Raw genomic sequence first — 27,324 nt, 5'->3', positions numbered from 1 at the left:
CTCAAAATGCCATACAGTCATCTCTTAGGAGGACCCCGTGACATAAATATTATTATCCTACTTTTACAGATGGAGAAACTGAGGCTCAAAGCTCAACTGAGCTGGGGAACCTCAGAGAGGGAGCAGGCCCAGGGTCGGGAACTAAAAGTGCTGAGGGACCAGGGGACAGGCTGGCAGCCCACCTGGCCATTCTCCTAGTAGGCCTCGCTGCCCTCAGGCCAGACACGCTCTTCATCTGGATAGTAAGGAAGGACATGGGCGTAATCTCTGGCATCTTGGGAGGCTGGTCAGAGCCTTCCCAATTCTCAGACACCATGAGGCTAGGAACAGAGGGACTACAAGCTTGGGAACTCTCTTTGCTCGTGGTAGACTCTGGTTTTCTGAGGCAGAGATAAACTGTGACATGGGATCTGTAAGAAGCTTCCGGATATATTCTCCTCCCTTACCTATCCACCCACCCACCCCCCCCACTCCCCTATCCAGATATCCACCCATCTACTTGCCCACCCCCCTACCCATGCCCCCGTTCATCCATCCACTCACCCATCCATCCACTCATTCCTTCACATCCCTACCCATCCTGACACCTAAGTAAAGAAGAAATAAATGGTCCAATGGAAGAAATCAACCAACCATCCAGCCATTTTATTTGTCCATGCTGTGATCCAAGCCCAGTGCTGACACTGGGGAGTCCAACACAGCCTAGACACTGAGGGGCTCCCAGTGCATGGGGCCATCAGGCTGTGGTCTCAGAGGTATCTGAGTTTCACCAGTGTCTGTGGGCACAGAGTTCAGAGGTGCCATCTCTTGGTGGCTCAACACAATCGCCAAAGGTCCCTGTAGTCTGCCTCACACCACACCTCACCCGCAAGCAGAGATACCCGGGGACCAGCAGACGCACCGGCACACCCACATGCACACCCACCCCAACCTCTCGGGCACATGGAGAGCGACGCACGCATAGCCGGGCATAGGCAGGAGCACCCACAATGCGGGCACGTCAGCGCCCGAGACGTGCTTGAAGTTGCAAAGTCACGTGACTACCCCAAGACTCCCGAAGGTCACACGCACACGCACACGCACACGGAAATGCAAACGGACACATATTAGAACACCCACAGCCTCTTGGAGGAGAGCTCTGCAGGGTGACAGGCACTGGATGTGGGTGGACCCAGAGCAGAGAGGCCTCGTCCACACCTCTCTGCCTGTCTGCCCTAGGACTGCGACATCCAGGAAGCCCTGCCGCTCATGGGACCCCTCACCCCAGCTTTTCTGCCCCATAACTGAGGATGGTGCCTCAGCTCTCAGGACACACGGCCATGGCAGGGGCGTCCTGGTGAGGAGCTGGCTCCCTGAGCTGGTTTCTGCCATGTGGCGAACTGTCAAGCCGTGTGATGGTCACCCAATGCCAAGGGCACGGGCCTGCCCACCACACGGCTCGTCACGAGGTCACTGCTCGGTGACCCTGCTCAAAAGGCCTAGACTGGGGATCTGATTCCTTTCCCAGGTAATATCAATGACACTCCAGCCCAGGGAACCAGGGGCCACTTCCACCCACTTGGCCAACAGAACTCGAGAACCCAGCTATGTGAGGGTCCCTGTGGGTACCAGGCCTCGCTCCTCCTTTCCGCAAAGGAAGTACCAGAATTAAGAAGAAGCACAGGCCGTGGAATGATACAGGCAGACTCGATATAAATAAAATATTCATATAAAAATAGTCTCTTACAAAATATTCTCTCTTATCCAGTGGCTCACTTTCCAAAAGATGGAAACTGCTGGGAGTTTTATTATTATCTTTCCTCTCTCTCTGTATTCCAAACTGGATTCTTCTACTGGTGTAAGTTGGAGCTGGGGAGGACTAAAGGATGGGAATCGTAATCTGGGAGACGTCTCCAAATCTGGACCAGCTTAAATTTCTGGATAAGTAGCAGCAAACAGCAAAAAAATAGAAATGTGTGTCTGTACATCTATATGTGTATAAAGGACATCTGCTCTCAAACATCTAGGGCTGCAACGAGGGGGTACTTGCGAAATCAACTAGTAGAAACATCTGCATAAAGGATAATTATGTACAGTTCTACTTGGCTCCTTGTCCTAGCGACAAAATTATCCCGCAAGGAAAGCAAGCGGTCCACTTTGATTGCAGAAAACGGATCCCGACGAGGTGGAAGGATTCTTTTTAATTAAATAAATTAATATTAATTTTTATCAGAATAAATTGTTAAATATTGCTATGTTGAGGCCCCAGGGTCCAGAGCTCCTGGTGCGAGAGGCTCTGCTCCAGCCGAGGAGGGCCCCCCCAGGCGGTGTGTGGGGTGGGGCGGAGCAGCAGTGGGTGTAGAAGTGAACAGTCCAGGGCTCTGGGGAGATCTTTCGCCCGGGTGCCTGCGGAAAACCCAGGAGAGGTGTCCCCACAGCAGAAAAGACAAGCTCAGCATTCCCCCGCGGAGATCCCGGAAGAGACCTGGCAGGGTGACTGCAGCCCAGAAGCTGTCCGGTCCCTCCTGCAGTCTGACTTGCAGCCGGAGGCACCCAGCCGGCCCGAGGGCGGCGCCGCCGAGGCCCGGGCTCACTTGCACGTGTACACCTCGGTGCGCTCGCTGCAGGTGTTGCACTTGACGTAACAGCACCAGTGGAACTTGCAGTTGCACTGCCACACGCGGGCGTACTGGTGGGTGTTGTAGCCGCGGCCGCAGCACATGAGGTCGCAGCCGCTGGCCTGCGGGGCCGTCTTGTTGCAGGCGCGGCCCTGTGTGCCCACGCTGCCCGTCACCGGGTCCTCCTCGCAGTAGTTGGGCGACTTCTCGATGTACACCAGGTCTGTGTCCATGGGCTTGCGGTACGACAGCGGCTTCTTGATCTTCAGGAAGGTGGGCCGCTTGTTGCGGCTGGCGCGCACGGGCTCCACATGGACGGCCTCGTTGTACTTGTCCTTGAGCACGTAGCCCAGCTCCCGGAACTGTGGCAGCGTGGTCCAGCACGTCTTGGTGGTGCACGATCCAGACACACCATGGCACTTACACTCCAGCTTCATGTTCTCCTCCAGGATCTGCAGGGGCGGGCGGGGAAGAGCACAGCGCACGTCACTGCACGCAGCGGCCCGGGGCGGCCCCCAGCCCGGCCCACCCCCACCCGGCCCAGCCGGCTTGGGCTTTCGTGGTTCTTTGCAGTGGGGGGAACTCAGGCCTGGATTCAAATCCCTCTCACCTCCGACCTCCGTGTCCTTCTACCTGGAGCCCACTTGCTCCCCCGGCCCCTCCCAACTCCTATCTGGTGCTTAGATTGGTGCTCAGATCAGTTCAGGCCAGTCCAGGGCACACAGAGGGTTCTCTTTCACCTGAACAGGTTTTTTTTTTTTTATTCTATTTTTTAAATTTTTTAAAAAAGATTTTATTTATTCATTTAAGAAAGCGAGAGCAAGAGAACAAGTAGGGGAGGGGCAGAGGAAGTGGGAGAAGCAGACTCCTTGCTGAGCTGGGAACACCCCAGGAGGGATTGGATCCCAAGACCCCAGGATCATGACCTGAGGCTAAGGCAGATGTTTAACCGACTGAGCCACCCAGGCACCCCTGGCCTGCACAGGTTTAAAAATCATTATTGAACCAACATTTAAAAACCAGCAGAAAGACCTCCAGGGTTGGTTGGTTGGTTGGTTGGTTTCTGTGTTTTGGCAAACCGAAAGGGCATCTGGCAACTCTAGGGTGACATTCAAATTGTTTACTAACCAGTACGGCTAAGGGCTGACCTACTGGGAGGGAAGCTGGCCACAAATGTCCGCATGGCAGCCCTGTTCACCACAGCCTCTGCCAGCACTGTCACGTGGCAGCAACACCTGGAGCTGTCCCAGCAGCTGCCTCCTTCACAGGCTGGCATCCGTCAATTTGCCACAGTCCCCACCACTCCATATTGCCTCCCGATCTCGAGTATGTGTTTTCAGAGGTCAGCTGGTTTGACCACATCTGCCGGGCACGGTGAGCACCCAACGCTGGGAACCGGGGCTCTGATTTAGTCCTCCCTGGCGGCTTTCCCTGACCTCCAAACTATATGGTATGCCTCTTCTTCTGAGTTCCCAGTTCCCCCGGGGGGCTCCCACTGCCATAGCACTGAGACGCAGTACTGTACGGGGAACGAAAAGCACAGATGCTGGATCCTGGGTTTAAATCCCAGATCTAACACGAACCTGCTGTGTGCCCTTGGGCAACTTCCTTGAGTCCTCTGTGCTGCAGTTTCCCTTTATGCAAGATGGGGTGATAATTATAATTAATCGTAATCATACAATGAAAATACTTGACAGCAACAGAAAAGAATGAACTAACACACACAAGAAGAACAGACCTCTAAGGTGTAATGCTGAGTGAAAGAAATTGGATGCCGAAAAGAACATGCTGTGTGGTTCCACTGATAGGAAGTTCAAGGACAGGCAAAACTATGGCTGGGTTTCGTTCATCTTTACATACATGGGCAGTGGGGTACAGATGGCCTGTGAGCCCTATTTTGCTGACCCCTGCCCTTGGAACATCCCTGCAAGCAAAGAAGGCGACATTTACCAACCCCCCGTGATACTGGATATTTAGGCTGGTTTCAGGTTTGGGTTTTTTTTTTTTTTTAATCCTTTTCCTCCCTCCCTTCTTTCTTTTTTAAAACTATATCATCGAAGGAAGTATCTTCATCTTCGAAACTAAAGCTTCTCTTCCTTTCTCATCATCTCCAGCCTGATTTTATCCCAATAGACATGTATGAAGCTCCAAATGTGTACCAGGCACTGGGATGGGGATGTGCTAGTGAGCATGTTTCTGGGTCCCAGTGTATGAGCGTTTTCACGGTCTTCATCTGGACTGTCAACTTCACTTTGCCTGTTATACAGTGAAAAAAGGTGGATTAATGAGTAAATGACTGAACATTTATTAATCACCTGTACACGCACTGGGCCCATGCTTTTGGATGTGGCATTATTTAACTCCATGAGGTTAGCACGATGCCATTTTACAGGGGTAAAAACTGAGGCTCAGCTAAGTCCTGGAGCCGGTCTGTGGGGCATTCAGAGGCAAGGGTCTTTCTGCTGAGGGCTGTGAATCAATTGCTGTGGCTGCTTACTTGCTTTGTGACCTTGGAAATGTCACCCCCCGCCCCCCGCCGGGCCTCAGCTGCCTTCACTGAAACATGGAATGAAGGCAATTCCATCTTTTTTGGCAAAAGTCAGGGCGCTGGCTTTTGACATTCAAAAGATAGGACATTCAGAATCAGATATTCAAAAGATAGTCATTAGTTCTGCCTCTGGGCCTGAGCCCGTGCAAGTGCTGGGGACACAGAGGTGACAAAATATCGTTCCTGTCTCCAAGGATGGGCTCGTGTTCAGGGTCCTCCCAGTCCCAAGAGCTCTGCTTCCAGGAGGAGGTGACCAGTGCTTGGGTCAGTGGACTCCACAGGAAGGGAGCAGCACCCTGTTTCAACCACAGTATCTGCAATCAGATGAGCCAGCAATGCCATAAGCATCCGGAATGTTCAGGAACAGAGATTCCAGTTGGCTGAATGCTCGGATTGCAGGACACCTAGTGTGACCGAGCACCTACTGTGCGCTGGCGCCCTCACACGCCCTACACACCCGTGGTGCAGCTGCCACGCAGTGAGCACCCCCAGATAACACAGATGTCCCTCTCGGTTGTCAGTGAGTCCGTAGTTCCGAAGCGTCCGGCCCTCCTTCCCGCCTTGGCCTGAGATGCTGGGAAGAGAGCAAGGCTCAGCGGTGTGGCGATGTGCTTCCGGGGCAGGGTTAGGCAGCAGGTTCCGGTTGCGATTTCAGCGCAGGCGCAGATTTCAACACACACATGCTGGAGAACGCTCAGAGCGGATTCTGACAGTACGGAGGCTGCAGGGCACCTGGAACCCTCATCGTGGCCGGCAGGTGTGCCTACACTGCACGGTGTCTAATAAGACATGCTGACCTATGGCTCAGAAATGTCACTTCCAAGGCATACACCTGAGAGAATGAAATGCTTGTGTGCACGGGAAACAGGTTCAAGGACGTTCACAGCAGCAGCACTGATGGGCATATGGAGAGCGCCCAGTGTGGACTCATGGTATCTTCACACTGGGCGCTGTCCATATGTCCAGCCATGGTGGGATGGACAAGCTGAGGGGTGCGCTCGGCGGGATGCTACAGGACAGTGACAGTGAACAGACACAGCAAAGCACACCAACGGAGGTCAAGTTCAGAAATACAGTGGGGAGGGCAAAAAGCAATCAGAAAAGACATCCACTGAATAAGTTCATCTATACCAAGTTCGAAGGTAGGCAAAAGTGGATTGTATTGTTCAGGGGCACCTACAGAGGGGGGAGGTATCATAAGAAGTCAAGAAATGAGAGTCACAAATATCAAGACAGTGGCTGTCTCTGGGGTGGGGCGCGAGGGGCTGTGGTTGACAAGGGTCACCTGGGGCACTTCTGGGGTGCTGGCAATGTCTGTTCCTTGATATGGGTGCTTTATAATTCTTCTTTTAAGTCAACGTAGATGTCCTCTGTGCTTTTTTGCACATAAGCCGTATCTCACACTTTATAAAAATGCAGTGGTTCCAACAGCCACTAAGCACATAGGGTAACCAGCATCATTAGGAATCAGGCAAATGCAAATCAAAGTCGCAATGAGATACCACTTCACACCCTCTAGGCTGGCTGGCAGAAGAACACAGACGTAGCAAGTGCTGGCAAGGGTCCGGAGAAACGGAAACCTCCACACACCGCTGGTGGGAATACGAAATGGAGCAGCCCTGGGGAAACCTGTCTGGTAGTTCCGCAAAATGTGAAACATTGGGTTATCATGTGGCCCAGTGCTATGACCTGAATGTTTGAGTCCCACCCCCCAAATTCACGTGTTGAAATCCTAACCCCCTCCCTCAACCGCCCCAGGGAGACAGTAAGTGGAGCCTTTGGGAAGTTCTTAAGTCATGAGGGTGGAGCTGTCCTGAATGGGATGAATGCTCCAGAAGGACCCCTGAGGACACAGCAAGAAGGCTCTGGCTTTGAACCAGAAAGCCGGCCCTCACCAGAAGGCGACCATGCTGGTACCTTGATCTTGGACTTCCAGCCTCCAGAACTGTGAGACATAAATGTCTGTTGTTTACAAGTCAGTCAGTCTGTGGCACTTTGTTATAGCCTCCTAAAAAGACTAAGACACCCAACCAGCAATTCCGCTCCTAGGTATATACTCAGTAGAAACGAAAACATACGCCCATACAAAAACTTGTAAACCAATGTGACCGGCAGTATTCCTCATAATGGCCAAAAAGTAGAAACAACTGTCCATCAACTGATGAATGGATAAACAACATGTGGCATAGCCACACAACGGGACATTATCCAGCCATGAAAAGCAATGAAGTGCTGACACATGCTACAACATGCATGGACCTTGGAAGCATTATGCTCAGTGACAGAAGCCAGACACAAAAGACACAAATTGTATGATTGTCTTTATAGGCGATGTCCAAATGGGCAAATCTGTAGAGACAGGAGGTAGATCAATGGTTTGGGAAGAGGCTGGGGGACATGAGTGACTGCTAGAGGGTACAGGCTTCTTTCTGAGGTGGTGAAAATATTGGAAAATTATGATGGTTGAACATATCTGAGACTATGTTAAAAAATGTTGAACTGTATACTTTAAATGAGTGTACTAGACGGTATGTGATATATACCTTAATGGAGTGGATTTGTTCAAAAGTCCCTGGAATGTTTTAGTGAAAAAGCAATAGGTTGTATTTTTGAGGCTGTGGCACCAACTGTTTTCGTGTGGCGGATGCTGGGCCAAGAGCACCAGTGCCGGAGGTCAGGCTCCGGGGTCAGGCTGGGTGCAGCTGCCACTCCCGCTGCATGCAGCCTCCCGCACATTGCCTCCCTCTTCCTGTGAGGCCACAGCTGGCCTGAGGCCATGGTAGTATTTGTGTGGGCCCCTAATCAGATGATGTCCAGCCTGTTAACCCTGCAAACTCTGCGTTTTCAGAGCCTCAGTGATTGCTTTATATCTGTGCTAAGCTGGGCATAATCACAGCCGCGCTGGCCAGAACTGGCCACCCAGACGGGCATCCGGATGGGCACCCAGCCCTCTCCCCGAGGCAGGGGACAACAGCAGAGGAAACAAGTGTGGGACAAAGCCACGTTCTTTGCACCCCCTGCCCCCACCCCCGGAGGCCAGGCTGGCTCCCAGCTTCTCTGCTGTCCAGAGGGACTTCAGGGCTCCCTTGACACTGGAAGAGTCTGGATCGCGATTCAGTGACATGTAGTTGGAGGGTCTGCGGGCTCTGAAATGACACAACCCCATGCACCTTCCCAGTGCTTGGCCCACAGCAGATGCCCAGGAAATGCCCAAAGGTAAATTCACCAACAGGGTGCATTCAAACTATTCCACGGCCGGCATGCAGGGAGCCTGAGCAACCCCCCTGAATGTTCAGGGTCCCGGGCTGGATGGAGGGGAAGTCCGAAGGATCCCAGGAGCAACTGTGATGTGGGGAGGGGCGATCAGAGGGCTTCGAGCAGCTGGGACGGACCCATGTCAATATTTTATGTCCCTGGTTGCACTGGTGGGTTCCAGCTTGCAGCGCAGCCTCACGAGACTGCTTGCGGTCTGCCCTTTACCATCCTGTGGCGCACAGATGCCGATGCAACAGCAAAGTAAAGGAGAAAATAAATCCGTGAGGCCCGGGGTCTGGCGTCCCAGAGTGTCTCTGGAGAACACGGAGTTCTCCCACCTCCCACCCCACCGGTGGCCTGGGCTCCGAACACAGCAAGAGGCCTCAGATTAGTGGGCTGGGGGGACGTTGGGGGAGACAACAAGCGGCTGCTACAGGGTTCGCGTTTTACCTGCTGAGGGGAACGTGTTCCCTTCTCTTCTCCACCTGTGGTCGCTTGTCGGCTGGGAGACGAGATTTATCGTGAATGGACGGGGAAGCCAGTGGAGGCCAGGAACACGAGTCAGGATTTATAAAGACCTCATAGCAGTTATAACAAATGAGCCTGTCTGTGCAGAGAGACTGCGTGTGTGGGGGGCGGGGGGTGTATGCGAGGTCTCTGTACCTTCCGCTCACTTTTGCTGTGAGCCTAAAACTGATCCAAAAAATAAAGTCTATTTTTAAGCAAAAGATCTCAGAAGAGAAGTGGTATGCAGGGACAGTGTCCAGTGCTGAGACTGGGCTGTCGCTGCTGCTGACTGGCCAGGGACCCTCGCTGGCCCTCAGTATCCCCATTTTGAACTCAAGGGTCTGAACGAGATCATTTCCAAAGCTGCTTCTGACGCCGTCTCTCTGTCTTCCGGCTCTGTCTTGGCTTTGTATCCATACTGCTCTCTAACCTGATACAGTGTTTCCAGAGCCCTGTCTGATTTTCCCGACATTCCCTGGGAGATGGCTGCTATCATCCCATTTCACAGGTGGAGAAAGTGAGGCTCAGAGAAAGGGAAGGACTTAAGCAAGATCAGAGTGTGTGTCTGTACGTCTCTCCAGACCACTGCTCATGCTTCCGCCTCTGGCTTCACGCCACAGGAGACTACCCGGCCCCTGACCATCGCTATTGGTGACTGGTTGGTTGGGCCTGGTGCATGGGGGTCATGGGACAGTTTGAATGCAGCTGTCACCTCCAAGTGGGCCTGACCAGTGGAAGCACTGGTGGGAGATTAGAGGGCAGGAGGGACGTCCTGACAGGTACTCCTCCTGCTCGCTCCTCACTGGGCCCCTCATTTTCATCTCCCTAGAAATACATTCCATACCTGTTAGGGTCACTCCCTATTTCTCCCTTCCCTTCAGTCTCAGGCAGCCACTATGCAGTATTCTGTCTTTATGATTTGCCCATTCTAGACATTTCACATAAATGGCACCATACAATAGGTGGCCTTTTGAGGGTCTAGTTTCCTTCGTTCAGCATAATGTTTTCAAGGTCCATCCGTGTAGCACGGTGTAGCATGTAGCAATACGTCCTTCCTTTCCGTGACTGAGTAATACTCCCTTGTGTGGCTATGCCACACGCTGTCCCCGGTTCATCAGTCGTTGGACAGCCATCTCTTCCTAAACTCTCCTCAATTTCCTAGTCCGAGTGCGCCCAGTGCACTGGCCGTGACCCCAGTGGCCACGTGCCGCTCCTCTGAGGTGAGCTGAGAACGAGCCCCTTCCTCTTGACTGCCAGGCCCGTCCGTGCCCACCTCGTGGCTCTAGCCCCCTGTTCCTTGCCCGGCTAATCTTTACTGCCATCTCAGAGGCTCGACCCAACAATTCCACCACCAGATATGCACCCTTTAGAGAGGCTCACACATGCGCCAAATGACCGAGTGCCTCACAGAGGCGTTATCTGAAATATCAAAAGGCCACAGAATCAAAAGATCCCCCAGTGGGGACAGGTTATATGAATTCTGATGCTTCTGTGAACTGGAATGTCCTGCAGCTGTTACAGAGAACAGGGCAGTTCTGTACTTCCTAATGAAGGCTGATCTGCCAGGGACACGGTGAAGAGAACAAAGCAAGAAAAGTACGTGTGAGGAAGAAAAGATGTGTGCATTGGTGTTAGTAAAAGCACAGAATAATATCTCTGGAAGAATGCCTGAGAAATTGGTAAGAGTGGCTACTTCTGGGGAGGGCAGCCAGCGCCAGGGGTCTGGGGAGACAGGAGCCTTACTTCTCATGGGATTGCCTTTTGAATATGCTCTCATGTCAGAAAAAAGTCACCTCATCCAAGAAGCCTTCCTTGATTGTCAGTGACTCCCTCATGGTCTTCATGGCTGTCCGAGGCTATTGATACCTGTCACCCTGGCCCAGTGAGACTGTCCAGCTGTCAGCATCTCCCATCTGGCCGGTGGGTCTTTGTGGTGGACACGGAGATATACCATTCAGTTGCCCCTTCAACGGAAGTCTTGCGTCAAAGCTACAGCTGGTGATGTGCTAGTAAATTGGCTCAGGGGAAGAAGAAAAAAAAAAAAGCCCTTTTGTACCTTTTGTAGTGTTTGCTAATTTCTTTGGCATAAATGTTCCTATCATGGCTGATTTTAAGCTATGAATGATTTAACAATTGGCTCCAAATCCCTGAATCTCTAACACCGGGTCTTATGAGCCCATGGGAGCCAGCTCCAGCGCATCATGGGACCAGGAGTGGAATCAGCATAGAGCCCCCAGCTGTCAGACAGTCCAGGCCCTGGCCCAGCTACAGAACTGCGGCCTCCCCGGGTGGGCCGCAGCCAGAGCCTGAGAGAGGCGGGGGTAACAGGTCTGGCCCCGTTGATGGGCAGGACCTGCTCCAGAGTTGCTCCCAAGGCTTTGTCTGGCCAACATCGCGGCACCACCCCGGCCCCGTCCTGCGGCTCCCCTTCCCCTTTGCCAAGCGCTGCTGAATGCTTGGACCTGCAACTCCATCTCAGCCTCTGCTTCTGGAGAACCCCACCTGTGACACTCCTCGGAGGCTGGGGCCAGGACACTCACCTCCACCTCCCTGGCCTCTGGCAGAGAAAGCCCAGCTTGGAGGGGGTACTGACCAGTAGGAAGCAGAAAGAAGGACCTAGTGCATGCCCGTTCGTGTTCATTCACTGACTCGTTTTGCATCGAGCACCAACTGTGTGCTGTTTGGTATCACCTCTGCGGCAGGGGCCCTGGGAGGACTGTGATGCAGGGAGATGCTATCCCCGCCTTCGCTGGGCTGCAGATCCAAGCCAGGAGCAGCCATAATAACCCTCCGGGATCTAACTATAACGTGGTGCGTTCTATGAAGGGGTGGAACAGAATGCAAAGAAAACTTGATCCAAGAGTAGCTGCTCTTGTGTGCAGCTCCAGGAAGCCTCCCCCAAGAAGGCAGAGGCTGAGCTGGAGGCCAGATAACAGGAAGGATCCAACAGAATCAGCCAAACTTAGCAGGAGGGGGAAGGGCATCTCAGACCAGGAAACAGCACATGCCAAGGCCCGGAGGTAGGAGGGATGGGGCCTGCCACGAGAGAAATGCTAAGGGGCAGGGGGGCTGGCCACTCAGGGCAGGGAGGAGCCTAGATCACCCGCAAGCCAAGGGGTGCCACTGAGGGCCTTTCAGGCAGGGGAGTGGCAAGGTCCGAATGATACCTTTACAGATCATTCCAGACAGAGCAGAAATTAGGTTAGAGAAGGTCAGACTGACAGGATGGAGATGTGGAAAGAAACCGTCCCCATCATCCAAGCCAGAGACAACGGTGGCTCTGACATAGATGGTGGCAGGAGGGGATGAGAGGGGAAAATCAGCAACACTTGGTGAATGATCCACGGGAAGTCTCTTGGGGGCCCAGGGCAACTCACGGGCCCCTCATGGATACGGAGACTATGCACTGAAACAAGGAACCCAAAGAAGGACCAGGCTAGAGGAAGAGCATGCATTGAGGGCATGATGGGGAAATTTCTGGCACTGTGAGTAGCCCGGAAGAGGGGCATCTGGGGAACCTTCTGGTGCCACTGAAAGCTGGCCCTAGTCAGCATGGGTGCCCACAGGAGATAATGTGACTAGAGTCCCAGTCAGGATTCAGTCACTTCCACAGACTAAAACACGTGGTTGAAACCAGCCAGAAGTGAGGTAAACACCTATAATCTTTGGTATTAAAAAAAAAAAAAAAAGATAACAAAAGCAGAGGATAGGAGAGACTAAGAAAGACTGAAAGCTTTCCATGACCACAAGTTCAATATGAACTAATAAGCTACTAAAACACCTGAGGACATATTAACTGAGGTCTGGGGCCCACAGTAAGGGAGGAGATTGCTGTGTGATTTTCAGAGCTGAGCTACGCCCCAGCAGATAAACAGAGAGTATGTGTAGGGGAAAGGGCTGGAGATCCCATACCGAAGGAACTGGAGCTGCTCAGCCTAGAGAAGACAGTTTCTGGGTGTCCTTGGTCACTGCCCCACCTGCTCTGGCCTGTGCTGGGGCTGGGTGAGTAGAGGGACTGTGTATCTCTCCGGAGTACAGAACTGGGACTCCAGGGGGAGAGGAGTCACAGGATCCCTGCTCAGTGAGACGCCAGCCCTCCTCACCAAGCTGACCAGACCTGGATGGGGGCTGCTGGGGAGGTGATGAGCTCCCCATCCTGGAGAGTGTGGCAGCAGCACCTGGGGTCTGCAATGGGGATTCCTGCACAGGGTAGGGTGGGGCTACTCTCAATCTGCTTCTCTGCCCCCCAACCCAACCCTAAATCTGTGTGGACAGCAGGAAGGATTTTCCGCACCGCTGGAGGGAGAAATATCCATCTCTTTTTGACAGGTCCCCCAGGAAGTGCCAACAATGTACCAGGTGCTGCCCAGAGCCCAAATTACCCAGGGCAGGATTCTTAGGTCTGGGAGGGGCCTTGGGAGAAACTTGGCTCCAGAAAACTCCTTGATTCATAACACCAAATAGATACCATTGGAATGGGCCTCCTGGGCCATGGCAGACTCTTGGGGCTGCCCAGAGGATCTGGGGATGAGTTTCTAGGAGGTGGAAGGGGGTCTGAGGGGAGGGAGGTCGGACAGCGACCTCGGGCTCCACCCAGTCCAGCCACATGGCACTCCTGTGACAGGGAGCCTCGGTCACCCTCCGAAGCATTTTGAGGGGCATCGAATTTTTAAAAACCAAAAGCTGTTTCTCAGCATTGACTTCCACTGCTCCCCCTCACAGACCCTCCCGCACTGAGGCCACTGGGAAGACCATGAAGGCCCCACGCGGTCCAGGAGGATATCCCATGTCACAGCAGTCCACGGCTCCTGCCACGCCCTCCTCCAGGCGTGTAGCTCCATTCATCCCCCCATGGTCCGACCCCTCCCCAACCCTTCAAGGGCCACCGAAAATGGCCCTCTTCCTCAGAGTAGCCTGCCCTGCCCACCGAATGCCAGCAGGACTCGGCCGGCACAGATTTCTGCTGCTCCCAGTGCCCTTCTCCTTGTGCCTTGTTTCACAGCAAGGCTGCTGTAGCCTTCAGAGCTCTGCGAACACTGACTCCTCAGTGAGGCTTTCCCAGCCACCCCAACTATAGTCATCCTGTCAGCGATGGCTCCCAGCTCCTGCCGGTCATCCCTCCCAGTTCCCACTGCTCATCCCTCCCAGTTCCCACTGCTCATTACTCCCAGTTCCTACTGCTCATTACTTCCCAGTTCCCACTGCTCATTACCCTCAGTTCCCACTGCTCATCCCTCCCAGTTCCCACTGCTCATCCTTCTCAGTTCCCACTGCTCACCCTTCCCAGTTCCCACCAGTCATTACTCCCAGATCCCACTCCTCATCCCTCCCAGTTCCCACTAGTCATTACTCCCAGATCCCACTGCTCACCTCTCCCAGTTCCCACTAGTCACTACTCCCAGGTCCCACTGCTTACCCTTCCCAGTTCCCACCAGGCATTACTCTCAGATCCCACTGCTCACCTCTCCCAGTTCCCACTAGTCACTACTCCCAGGTCCCACTGCTCACCCTTCCCAGTTCCCACCAGTCATTACTCCCAGATCCCACTGCTCATCCCTCCCAGTTCCCACTGCTCATTACCCTCAGTTCCCACTGCTCATCCCTCCCAGTTCCCACTGCTCATCCTTCTCAGTTCCCACTGCTCACCCTTCCCAGTTCCCACCAGTCATTACTCCCAGATCCCACTGCTCATCCCTCCCAGTTCCCACTAGTCATTACTCCCAGATCCCACTGCTCACCTCTCCCAGTTCCCACTAGTCACTACTCCCAGGTCCCACTCCTCACCCTTCCCAGTTCCCACCAGTCATTACTCCCAGATCCCACTGCTCATCCCTCCCAGTTCCCACTAGTCATTACTCCCAGATCCCACTGCTCACCTCTCCCAGTTCCCACTAGTCACTACTCCCAGGTCCCACTGCTCACCCTTCACAGCTCCCACTAGGCATTACTCTCAGATCCCACTTCTCACTCCTCCCAGTTCCCACCAGTCATTACTCCCAGGTCCTATTGTTCATTGTTCTCAGATCCCACTGCTCACTGCTTATGGTTCCCATTGCTCATTGCTTCCAGATCCCACTGGTCATTGCCAAGGATAGGATCTTGACTCAAGCCAGTCAGGGCCAATCAGAACAAGTCCTAGGGATTCAGTATGAAGAAAAGATAAGAACTTTTTGGTTATTTCCCACCAGATGTGAAGAAGGACTGCATGGGCCAGAGCTATGGATAGGCATTTTGTAATCATATGGGTGTGAGAATGGAGTTGACTGGGAAAGCAGAGTTGAGGAAAAAAGAGAGGGTGATGGGTATGTGCAACTGGTTCCTAGGAATATCATCTGCATCCTGGATCAAGCTGGACCTGAATGCATTACCCAGGACCATTCAGTTCCATGAACTGATGAATTTCCTTTGATTTGAAGCTGGCTTGAGTTGGGTTTCTGTCTCCTATATCTTAAAATATCCTGATACACAGCTCCCTTTATCTGTGTAGGAAGGAGAGATGCTTTTGTAAAGCTGATAGACAGTCCATGGGTTTTAAGTCACCGAATGGAGCAGATCTGGGGGGGGGGGGGCAAAGACTGGTTTGCTTGAAAGGGCCTTGGGGAGGCCAGGACCTTGAGGGCTGGAGACTGAGGTTAGCTGGGTATCTGTTGCTTCCTCTCCTTTGACCCCTCCACTGTTGGCCAGCTGGCTTCTCGGCAGGAGGGGTCAGTTCTGGACCATTTGCACCCCAAGTAATGAGCAGTGACTCAGGCAATCAGAATCGGTCTCTACATGACAACGTGTTGTGATGGAAAGCAGCCTAAAGCTACCTAGGTAGCCCAAGAGCCCTGGTTCAAATCTTACCTCTGGTCACCGCATGCCAGTGATGACAGAAATGACCAAAGGGAGAAGGGCCCACTCCCTGTCTGGCTGTCCATTTCCACATCACAACCAGCCTGCCTCCGACCACAGAGGCTGAAAACCCAAGATACCACTTGATAAAAAGAGAGGCCTGAGAGTGACTTCTCGTTTACGATCTTTGGATGCTGTGGTGTGAGAGCATGTTTCCTGGAGCTTAGGCAGCCATGTTGTGACCAAAAGGTAAGAGAACCAGAGGCCGACAAAGTGACAATGGCAGACCAGCAGGAGGGAAACAACCCGGGCCCTCGAAGAGATTGGTGAGCCTCTGAAAAATAAAACGTCATCCAGACTTTACTTTGCAAGAAAAAGCCAAGCCCTATCATTGCAACCACTCCTACAAGATGTTTTGTTACTTGTAACCAAATGCAACCTCAGTGATTCACTCCTTACAAAGTAGGAGCAAGTCGTTTCTCAGAGGGAACAGTGGGGATTAAATGGGAGAAGGGCAATAAGGGCCTGGTGCAGGGCTTTTCACACAACAGCCCTAGCCTGTGTGAGTTTTCCTGTTCCATTCATGAATGCTGAGACACATGGGCAAGCCCTGGAAGGGCACAGGCGGGGAGCAGTGGTGTGGGGTGGAGGAGCAATTGGCTGGAGGGCCTGGTGCTGCCTCTACCCTGCTGTGTAGCTCTAGGCAAGTCCCTTTACTTCTCTGGGCCTCGGTTTCCCCCACCTGTACAATGAAGGGGCTAGAGAAGGATCTCCAAGAGAGAAGACAGGGACACAGAGGGCCAAGGAGGACATGGGTGGGAAGGGGAGCAGTTGGCTGAAACTTGCCACATACTCCCAGGTGTCCCCAGGTATGTGTCAATTTCAGTGTGGTGCCCTAGCCACATAGACACGGAGGGCACTGTGAGTGCTGAGTAAGCCCCGCTGAAGAGGCTCTGGGCCTTCATCCTCCCTCCTGCCTCCTCCCATAGCTAGGCCGACTCACCCCAGAAATCTGTCTTGTTGTAAACACCCCCAGCCCAGCTCCTGAAGCTTGTCTGTGCTGCTGGCACCCGGCACAGGAACCCAGGGCATCTTTATGAAGCCCCCAAGCTGGCCACCTCTTCTCCCCACACACCACTCACTCCCGGTGCCTGCAGGGTCCCCCCCATCCGTGTTAGCGCTGGTGCTTGCTCCCACTCTCAGATCCTAACCACCCTCTCCCCAGGACACCTGGTTCCAGAACCTTCTCTGGACAAACCCCGAGTGAGCTGGATCACCTGGGAATGCTGTCCATTGGTCAAGGAGAGGCACAGAAAGCAGGGGGCAAGTCTGCGGGGCATGGAGGCCTCATCTCCCCAGAGCTGATGTTTGGTTTCCACAGAAGGGAGGTGACCTGAGGCAGGATGGTCACCTAGTCCTGCCGGTGTCCTCTCCCAGGCCTCATGCCCTAGCCACCCCAAGTAGCATGTGACCCAAACCACCTGCATCAGCTGAGCTGAACACTTGTCCCTCATCCTCTGTGTGTGATAAGGGGTCCCCCTTACTGCACATGGGCCACTACCTCATGGGCACATTCCCAAGGAGCCCGACAAGATGGGGGCCCTGCTGGCGTCAAAGCTGGCTCCCTTGCTCACCTCCCGTGAGAGCCTAGGTGTGCTGGGCAGTCTGTCTGCCCCCTTCGCCAGCCCGGAGGGTCACCTGTGAACACTACACCCATGGGCCCCTGTTCCCCAGCCTCTGGTCAGGCCCAGCCAGTGAGAGACCCCACAGAAGGCTGGAGGGCAGGAAGAAAGAGAGGCTGGGACAAGTATTCCCCAGACTCCCTCTCTGTGGGGCCATATGGTGGCTCTCACTGCATTCCCTTACCTATAACCACGGCTCCCCTCCTCCAGCTGTACTCTCTCCGGTGACATGGTCCCTTCCCTGCCGCTTCAGGCCTCCAGGGAGTAAGAGCTCCCCAGTGTCGCCGAGCAGGCCTCACGGGATTCCCCGAATGCTGCCCACACCCCTTGCAGCAATCCCTTCATTACACTCTCTTCTGTTACCTGTGTCATCTACCAGACCCTGGCTGGGACACTGGTGGGTAAGGTATACCGCCTCCGTGAGCCTTGGTTTTGTCTCCCCATTCGGTGGAACTCACCCCCTGGAGGCAGGGCCAGGACTGAACGACCAAAGGTCTAGTGCCAGGCCGAAGGAGGCTCTCAGAGATGCGGCTGCTGTTACTCCGACTTGTTAAATTATTTACAGCGCCGCATGACGCTTTGTGTTGGCCTTGGATTAAAGTAGGGACAATTTCTCAGAAAAGAGCTCCGGGCTGGCTTCCCGCCCAAGCTTCACCCGGTCCTCCCAGCAGACCATGAGCCCCCTGAGGGCAGGAAACCATGCTCCACCCCAGTAAAGCCCCTCGCTTCGTTCAGTGGCTGTTCTAAATGTTTCACGTAGAGCCGCTCACTGGCCCGGCACAGCACGCCCCCGGCGGACTTATTATCCTCTCGGCGTCCCACAGGCTAGGAAGCCAGGCACAGGGAGTCACAGAGAGGAAGCGTGGGGACGGGTCTTCCACTGCAGGCAGTGTGCGGGGCAGGTGAACAGAAGCCAGGCCAGGGCCAGGATGGCCTTGTTCCCTGAGGCTGTGGTCCGCAGGGCGGGTTTGTGTGGTGGGCACTGTGCTGCCCACCTGGGTCCTCCTCCAGGACTCATACTCACTGCCCCTCCGCCCGGGCGGTGGCCGCTGATCCTCCCGGGCGAGCTCCTCCTCCCAGCCGCTCTCCCAGCATGGAAGCCACCTCACCCAGGGTCATGCCGCTCCTCAGGGCAACTCCAGCCAACAACAGCTTGATGCTGGCTACAAAGACCCGGTCTCCCTGTCTCAGCCGGGGACACCTCGAAAGGGCCACTGCAGCCCCAGAGCGTCTCGCGGGACCAGCCGAAGCCTCTGCTGGGGCTACAACACAGCCCACCTGCTCTCCCTTGCTTCCTTACAGGTGTACCTCCCCGGAGCCCTTCCTGGAAATGCCCTGCACGTGAATTTCCACGTCGGGGGCCCTTTCCAGCGGCCCTGATCTAAGGCAGTGTGTAACTCAGTGGGCAGCTGGCCGTGGACCGTGCCCCCCGGAGACCACCCCCGGAGGTGTGAGCACGGCCCTGGGAGGAGAGGCTGCAGGCTGCCAGCCCACAGTCAACACCGCCTGCGCCACCTCCTGCTGGTCCTCCCCCTCCTCCTGCTGGTCCTCCTCCTCCCTGTCCCCTCTTGCCCCTCCTCCTCCTGTTCCTTCTCCTCCTCCAGCTCCTCCCCCTCTTGCTCTCTGCTCCTCCTCCTCCCCGAGCTCCCCTCCGCTTGCGTGTCGATCCATCATGAGCAGAAAGCTGCGCGTCATTCAGCTGCAGCTGTATTCCTCTGGGCAACTCAGATGAAAGAGAGGAAAAGGCAGCTTTTTTTGGTAAACATTTGGAGTATTTTCTTCTCGGCCACATTCTTTAAGTCATATTGGATGCACGACTTCAAGCAAATATTCCTGTCTGCCTTGGGTGGGGACGGCAGGGGCAAAGCCGCGTTCCGTAGAACAGAGCCACTGGAATGCAAGCAGGTTAGCCCCGACTGCGAGGCCGGCACAGCGTCCGGCCAGGGCCTCAGGACAAGGAATGTCAACCCAAACCGGAGAGAGAAGTTTCCTGGGACCTTCTGAAATTCAGTGCTGGCCAGGTTTCAACTGCTCCAACACCATCTATGGCTCCCTGTTGTTGGAGTAAAATCCCAGTCTTTTCCCTGGCTCTCCAGGCCTCCACGAACTTGGCCTCTGCCCAGCTCTGGGGACTTGAAGGAAGCCACGTCTCAGGGATAAACACCCCCTCACCCCTAGACTTGTCTCCTTCTAGGTTCCCACTCTCCCCAGTACACCTGTATGCCGCCGCACAGAGTCACACACGCCCAAACACACCCCACGTGTTACATGCACACGCGTCCCCCCATATGCATAACCCCCAACGGTATCCGCGCTGTTCACGCCTCAGTCACTGACACACACTCTATCACACGTGTGCTCACACTCGCCTGCTCCCACACTCCCAGCCACATGCATGTCTATGCACACTCACGTACACCCCCTCACACCACTCACCCCTGCACAGCGCATGCTCATATAGTCCCTCGCCCACCCAGACACACCACATACCCTCCTGCGCTCACACACACACACAGAGCCCCCCACATGCTCGCAGACACACATACACGCACCCCTCCTCATACACGCTCACACACATATATACACATACACCCCCCACTCTCGCACACGTCATACACACGTATACCCCACATGCTCACACACGTCATACACACATGCATTTCCCCACACACGCTTGCACACACAGAACATACATGCAACCCTCACACACATGCTTGCAGGCATCAGACACACAAACACCTCCGCTCGCACGTGCTCGCACGCAGCATACACACATCTCAGACGGGAGGGAACCCCGGTGGCGGAGGCCAGCAAATGCGCCCCACTGTGCTCCCGGCCGGGGGCCCTGTGCAGGGCTCAGCTTTGCTTACCTATAAACGTAGACTAAGGCAACCCTTCGAAGGGCTGTTGTGGGCATTTCAGGTAGAAACCCCATTTTAGAGGTGGAGAGGACCAGCTCACGGCGCTGCCTTCTCACTAACCCCAGCCCGCCTCTCCCAGACACGCTCTGCTTCTTTCTCCTGAGCTGACTCACCCAGAGGGAGTGGGGTTGACCCAAGGGCAGGGGCTGCCTCTGACGGGGTCGGCCCGAGAGGTGGGGTCTGGCTGGGGGATGTGGACTGTGGCCGGGAGTGAGGTAGTCAGATGACCCCAACCATAGCATGAGGGGCAGGGAAGCCAGCAGGAGGGTGCTGGAGCCACTGAACCCACATGTTCCTCCCAACTTCCGGAGCATCAGTGAATTGGCCTTGGCATGCATGCATTCATTCATTCATTCATTCAACCATTCATGCATTCGTTCTTTTACTAATTCATCCTTCCACCACATGGTCATTTAATCCCTGGCCTGGGCTGGGCCCTGAGGCTGATGGCCAGGTGGGCAGAAAGAGGCAAGCCCCCTGCTCTCTGGAAGCTTACACTCTGGGGGGAAGGTGACCATGCATCCAACTGTCCCACAGCCGAGGCCAGCCCCCACCAACGGTGGCTCTGTAGGAAAGCACGCCCCTGCCCCTCCTGTGGTCCCAGACCCAGCCGTTCGCCTCCCACAACCCGACCGGAAAATGTTTTTGAGACAATGGAGAAAGCTAAATCAGATGGGGTATCATACAATCTTGAGGAACTGTTCATGTTGTTCTGGGTAATAACAGTACCATTGTTATGTTTTTTAAAATTCCTTATTGACTAGTGAAATAACATGATGTCTGGGATTTGCCCTAAACTGTTCCAGTTTGGGGGAGTTGGGGTGGACACTAAAACAATGTTGATGGCTGTTGGCCAAATGTTGAGGTTATCGTAGCTGGGGGTTGGGTATGTGGGGTTCATTATATTGTTCTCTCTCCATCTACTGCCATCATCCCCTGCTACCTCTGACCTCACCTCCTATGCCACTGCGGTCCAGTTACAATGCGTTCCTTGCTGTCTCTCCAACACACCAGGGATGCTCCTGCCTCAGGGCCTTTGCACTTGCTGTCCCTCTACCTGGAACATTCTTCCCCACCCTCTCTATATATGGCTCCGTCCTCCCTTGACCTTTGCTAAAATCTCTCCTTTCCAAGAACACCTTCCCTGACCGTGCCCTGGTTCACCTTGTTCCCTTGCATTAGTAACTGACATAGCACACATTTTCTTTGTTTCGTTTCTCTGTTCTCCCACTGGAACATAAACTGCTCAAGGACAGGGACTTGGTCTGTCTGTTCCCGGCCGTGTCCGCAGCACCTAGGCTGGTGCCAGGACCGTAGCCGGTGATCAGAAAATACTTGCCGAATGAATGAGTGAAAGCAGTAATGGTGGAACCCAACTAGAGCGAGGTGAGGAAATACCCTCCTGCTCTGAGAACTGACATTGAGGAGGACGAGGCTGGACAAGAAGGAGGCAAGGCCAGGGCAGGCAGAGAGAACAGCATGGGCAAAGGCCCTGGGGCAGAAGGGAGCCGGGAGCAGTCAAGACACAGGAAGAGGGCCAGCCTGGCTTCCTGATGGGACCAGGGCAGAGGGCAGGGGTGGGGACAGAGGGGCTTGGTATTTGAGAAGCCCCCTCAGGTCGTCCTGTGGATCACAGCCCGGAGGCCTGAGCGGGTGCAGGAAGCAGTAAGATGGAGGCTCAGCCACGTAGAACCGCAGATGAAGGGTAAGGAAGCTCCCAGAAGCTGAAGGACTGCTTGGCCATTTTCCAGAAAAAGGCCCCTGTGAACCTGCTTTGGTGGTGAACCAGCCACAGCACCTGCCGCCCTTCCTGGCCCTGGCCAGCCCTACGAGGATGCAGAGCCCAAGCTCCCCCGGCACGGCTGGTCCATGCAGCCCAGCAGCCCCGTGCCTCTGCCTGTCCAGACCTTCCTCTCTTCACCCGGGACCTGGGCTCCTGCAGGGACAACCCTGAAGAGGGCGAACTTCAAAGACCCGTGATATCTAACGCAAGGACGGTGCAACGGCCAGACCAGAAACAGGCATCCACACAAAACCTGGATGCGAACGTTCACGGCAGCGCTATTCGCAGGAGCCCCAACGTGAAACAACCCACGCGTCCCTCAGCTGATGGTGGATACGCAAAATGGGGCATATTCGTACAACGGAATATTATTCAGCCATAAAAAGGAATGGAGGACTGACAGAGGCTCGACGTGGATGGTCCTTGAAAACACGATGCAAAGTGAAAGAAGCCAGACGCGAATGATCCCCTCGTGTATGATTCCGTTACATGAGTTGGCAAATCCAAAGAAAGCAAGCAGATTAGAGGTTGCCTGGGGCTGGGGGAGCCAGCAGTGTGGACTAACGTTCACCGCTAACAGTGGTTTCTTTGGGGGGTAAGGAAAACACCCTGAAGTTGTTATGGTGATGGTTGTGCAACTCTGAACCCCTTCTGTGCGCACTTCATGCCAGATCTTTCCACACCCCACGACGTCCATGCCACCTCAGGGCCTTTGGGCTCCTATTCCCTCTGCCTGTGACACCCTTCCTCCGGTTCCTCAGCTCCAGCTCTGCTCTTCAAAGCAATCGTCGCTGGACAGCCTCTCCACGGAGCCCTGCGCTGTCCCCAGGGTAACCCCGTCATAGCACCTGTTAACGTTCTCCCAAGCCCTTGGGGCACTTGAAGATGAGTGGTTTGCCTCTCTCCTCCCTGCCTAAATCTCAGTTCCAGAAAAGCCTGGCCCTCATCTGCCTTGCTCAGGAGGCATCTAGAAGAGGCTCGCCTCACAGGAGATGCCCCGCCAGCATTTGAATGCAACGCAGGAGTGACTGCGTGAGCATATGAGTGAGTTCATCCCGGATCGAGAGCCTCGCTGGCCATCTCCTTCATGGTGCGATCTTGTAGAGGAGGCCCTGACTTCGTCCACAGAAGAGCAAGCCTGGCACCCCAGGGAGAGCCTCTGCAACAGGAGATGTTAGGGATGGGTGCTCCGGAGCATGGAGGAAAAACCCAGCAATGAGGTCTTGCTGGCCGAACGCCCCCTGTGCCCCTGGCCACCCCCAGATGAGCGGTCCTGACTCCAAAGAGGCCCTGCCCAGGTGCCCAGGTGCCAGTGATGCCCTTTGAGCCCTTATCCCAGAACAGATGTTCCCTTTGTGTTGGTGTCCGGGCACAGGAGCTGGTATCTGGGAGGGTGGGCTGGCCTGGCCTGAGGTTCCATGTTGCCCCACGCGTCCCAGAGGACATGGGCGCAGGGACACCTCCCCTGAGATATGCTTTTTCCTGCCCCTGATGGAGTCAGGTTTTTTCCAGCCAGGCGACTAGGAAAAACACCCTGGTTATCTCTGTGCCAGGGCGGTTTCCAGAGAGGTGGGGTGGGGCCTCCCCCCGGGGCGGAGGGGGGCCAGGATTGAGGCATACACTGCTCTGAAGCTACGAGGAGCTGCCACCGGAGCTGAGACCCGAGGGCTCAGAGGGACCTGGGGTTTTGTCCCAGCCCCGCTATGGACAGCTGCGTCGCTTCTGGGCCGCGTCATCTCGGCCGTCTCTGAGGCTCTGTTGGCATGGCATGGGCCAGCCCTGTGTGTTCGGGGGAGTGTGAGTGAGCCTGGAAGATCTCCGAAACCACGTCACACCCAAGGAACCGCAGCATCTGACAGCAGAGAGAGGAGTTTTCAACGTCCTGACCGGGAGTCCTAACTCTGTCGCCGCCGGGCTGGGCGACCACAGGAGTATCTTTTAACCTCTCTGAGCCTGGCTCTTCAACAAGAAAACTGGGGGTTAAGAACCACCACAGACACCGTCTCAGGGGGGTGCTAACTGAGGCAGAGTAGGTGAGGTGCCTGCCTCACAGGAGGGAGCTGGAGGACAGGCTTCAAGGGGACCTGGTCGGTGCCGCCAAATTTTTGCAGGACTGCTTCCTGCAGAGGATGCCAATGGGCCTGAGGACCTGGGGAGCAAAGCTGGCTCTTCCTGGTTGTTTTGGAGGGGGCAGCTCCCAACTGAGAGCCTGCAGGACGGGAGTGGACTTGGAGGGAGAGGGCTCGCTCTCGCCAGAGGTATGCAAGCCAGATTCAAATCTGCACCATCCAAAATGCGAGCCGCCGGCCCCACGAGCGTTCGAACCGTGGCTAGCCTGAACTGAAGTGTGCTGTAAGTGTAAAGCAACCGCCAAGACTTCAGACTTTTTTGGGGGGAAAAATAACGCAAAGTATCTCGGTATTTTCAGATTGATTACATATTGAAATGCCAATATTTTAGGTGTATTAGATTAAGTAGAATATATAATTAAACTTCATGTCACCTTTTTAACCTTTTTGATGTGGCTGCTAGAAAATTTAAATTCCATACACGGCTCGTATTAATTTCTTTTGGACAGCTAGCCAGAATCCTTGCTGCCCAAAGAGTGGCCCCAGGACCAAGAGCATGGCCTTGTGGGAGCTTGTTGGAAATACAGATTCTCAGGCCCTACCTGAGACCCGCGGAATAGGAATTTGCATTTCCGCAGGCTCCCTCGGTGATCCGTGTGCATGTTTACGTTTGAGACGCCTTGCCGAAGCCTCGCTTGGAGGTCCGGAGGATCCCCCCCTTTCAGGCAGGGAGTTGGAGCCAGGGACCTGAAGTCCAGCCTGTATTATGTGAAATATTAATTGATGCCTTCGTCCCTGAGTCATATACTTGGTCCATAGTGTCCTTTAAACCCTGCATTCTAACCCCAAGAAGGAATTTACTTTCAAGAGAAAAGGGCAGCTTCACGAGGGACTAGTCTCTCTTAGAAACAAACAGTATCGGGACTACACCATTGGTTGGCACCCTAACTTTTTAAAGGCTGGGATTTAATCTCAGAAAATAACTGAAACGTTATGTGTTTAAAAAAAAAACAAAAACCCAACGTAACCAACTCCCCCTAAATTCCTCCCTCTTTTTCTCTCTGAAAACTTGGCCCCCAGGCATTAAATGGCACTAAATATAGAAATGGTAAAGCAAGTTAATCACTCAGAGGTGCCACAGGTTGCCCAGGGCAGTTCACAGTGGAGTTGTAAACCATTGAGAGCTGAGAGCTGTAATTAACACGCTGACAGCCTCCAAACTGTGCATTGGCCGGGAGGGAGCAGACTGGGAACCCGTGGAGGGCGGCAGGGAGGGTGGTGCCTTTCCAAATGCACATCAGCCCAGGTTCAAAGTCCACCACTGGCTTTCCAGAACCCAAGGAAGAGTAGACCACGCTTCTTACCTCACCGGGGCCAGGAGGTGATGTACCCCACCCCCAGACACTACGACTTTATCTTCTCCCCTCCTCTCCCCTCTCTTACTTAGGGAGAGACTCACTGGACTTGGCCTCGGGCTCTTGTGCCTGCTGTTCCCTGTCTCTCAAATGCTGTTCCCCACATGGATCACTTCCTCACTTCCTGCTCAGAACTCACCTTCTCAGACTACCCTGACTACCTAATATAAAACGCCCGCCCTCCTGTCCTCCCTGCCTCCTCACCGTGCTCGATTTTTTCACTATAGCATTTATTATTCTCTGCCGGTAGATTCTCTCTATACTCGATTATTTGTTTGTCCTCTGCTTTCCCTCTGGAGTGTCACCTCCATAAAGGCACGTACGGTCTAATCCCAGAGCCTAAAACAGTACCAGGGACATAAATAGGCGCTTAATAAACATTTGTTGAATTAATGAATGCATGGATTTCCATCCCTTTCTTTCAGCTGGTCTGGTGATCTCACTGGGAAAATGTCCAACTTGCCAGCAATGAGCTCAGCTTTTCACCCATCCATTCAACCAGCCATCCTTCCCAATAACTATCCATTCATCCATCCATCCATTCATCCACCTGTCCATCCATATAACCATCCACTCATCGATCCTTCCAAATACCCACCCACCCATCCGACCATCTTCTAATACCTCTCCACTTCATCGTCCAACCGTTCATGCACATGACCATCCACCCACCCGTCCAAAACAACCCCAGATGGTTAGACCTCCTATGCTGGGGTCCCACAATCCCCTACATTCCCCTTTACCAAACTCAGTTCATGCCATCACGAATGCATGCAGTAATTCGCCATTTCCCTCTGTGATTACAGTGTAAGAACGTCAAAAGCAGAAATTGTGTGTCTCATTTAACTCTGATTACCAGCGCCTAACCCTTAGTAGGTGTTAGTGAAGGTTTCCGGAATGAGTATTGTTTTCCTTTCCCCTTATTTACTTGTTCTGCATTCCCTAGCAGCCTGTGAGCTCCCTGATGGCAAGCACCATGTTTTTGGTCATCTGGGGTTCTCTAAAATCTTGCACTTGCCACAAAAAAGACACGCTGTAAATATTTAACAAATGAGTGAACGAGTGAATGTGCAGAAGAGAGGAATATAGCAAGAGTATAGACTCTGGAGCCAGACTGCCTGGATTCAGATCCTGACTCTCTATGCATTAGCTGTGTGACCTTGGATGAGTCAATGGACTTCTCTGTGCTTTGGTGACCTCATTCATACAAGGCGGATAATAATAGTCCTTACCTCACTGGGTTCTTATGAAATTTTTATGAGTTAATAGATATGAAGTACTTAAAATAGTGCCCAGAGTAAGACAAAGGCTACATAGGTGTTTAAAAATGAAATTGCCATTTTAAGCTGGCCCATTGGAACAAATATCAAGGGCACAGAATCTTGAGTTTAAAAGATGGGAAGGGAGCGTCTGTCCGAGCTTGCACTGTTCCCACAGGAGGCCTGCTACAGCAAACACTTTAACTTTTTCCAGCCACACTGGGATCATTTTGCAAACTACCATTATTATGTCAGGTGGTCATAAGTGCTATGTAGAAAAAGAACACATGGAAGGGAACAGGAAGTGGTGAGGCAGATGGGACAGCAGTTTCAAATAGGGTGGTCAGGAGAGGCCTCCTTAGGAAGGTAATATTTGAGCAAAGACTTGAGAAGGTGAAGAGGTGAATGTCTGGAGGGTGAGCATTCCAGGCAGTGGAAACAGCAAATGCAAAGGCCC

At 53.8% G+C, this 27,324-nt stretch overlaps 1 protein-coding gene across 1 annotated transcript in view; it reads right to left on the bottom strand.

Moving 5' to 3' along the window:
- Positions 1–2,558: 2,558 nt before the first annotated feature.
- WNT7A (Wnt family member 7A) overlaps positions 2,559–27,324 on the bottom strand; it is a 63,154-nt gene continuing 38,388 nt past the window's right edge. The window contains exon 4 of the mRNA XM_026501441.3: positions 2,559–3,049. Coding sequence (XP_026357226.1) covers positions 2,570–3,049 — 480 coding nt within the window. The 3' untranslated portion in view covers positions 2,559–2,569. The remainder of the gene's footprint in view (positions 3,050–27,324) is intronic.

The sequence above is a fragment of the Ursus arctos genome, unplaced genomic scaffold (assembly GCF_023065955.2).
Source record: "Ursus arctos isolate Adak ecotype North America unplaced genomic scaffold, UrsArc2.0 scaffold_14, whole genome shotgun sequence".
Lineage (NCBI taxonomy): Eukaryota > Metazoa > Chordata > Mammalia > Carnivora > Ursidae > Ursus > Ursus arctos.
Note: the sequence above shows the minus strand (reverse complement) of the source record. Positions and strands in the feature narration are given on the sequence as shown.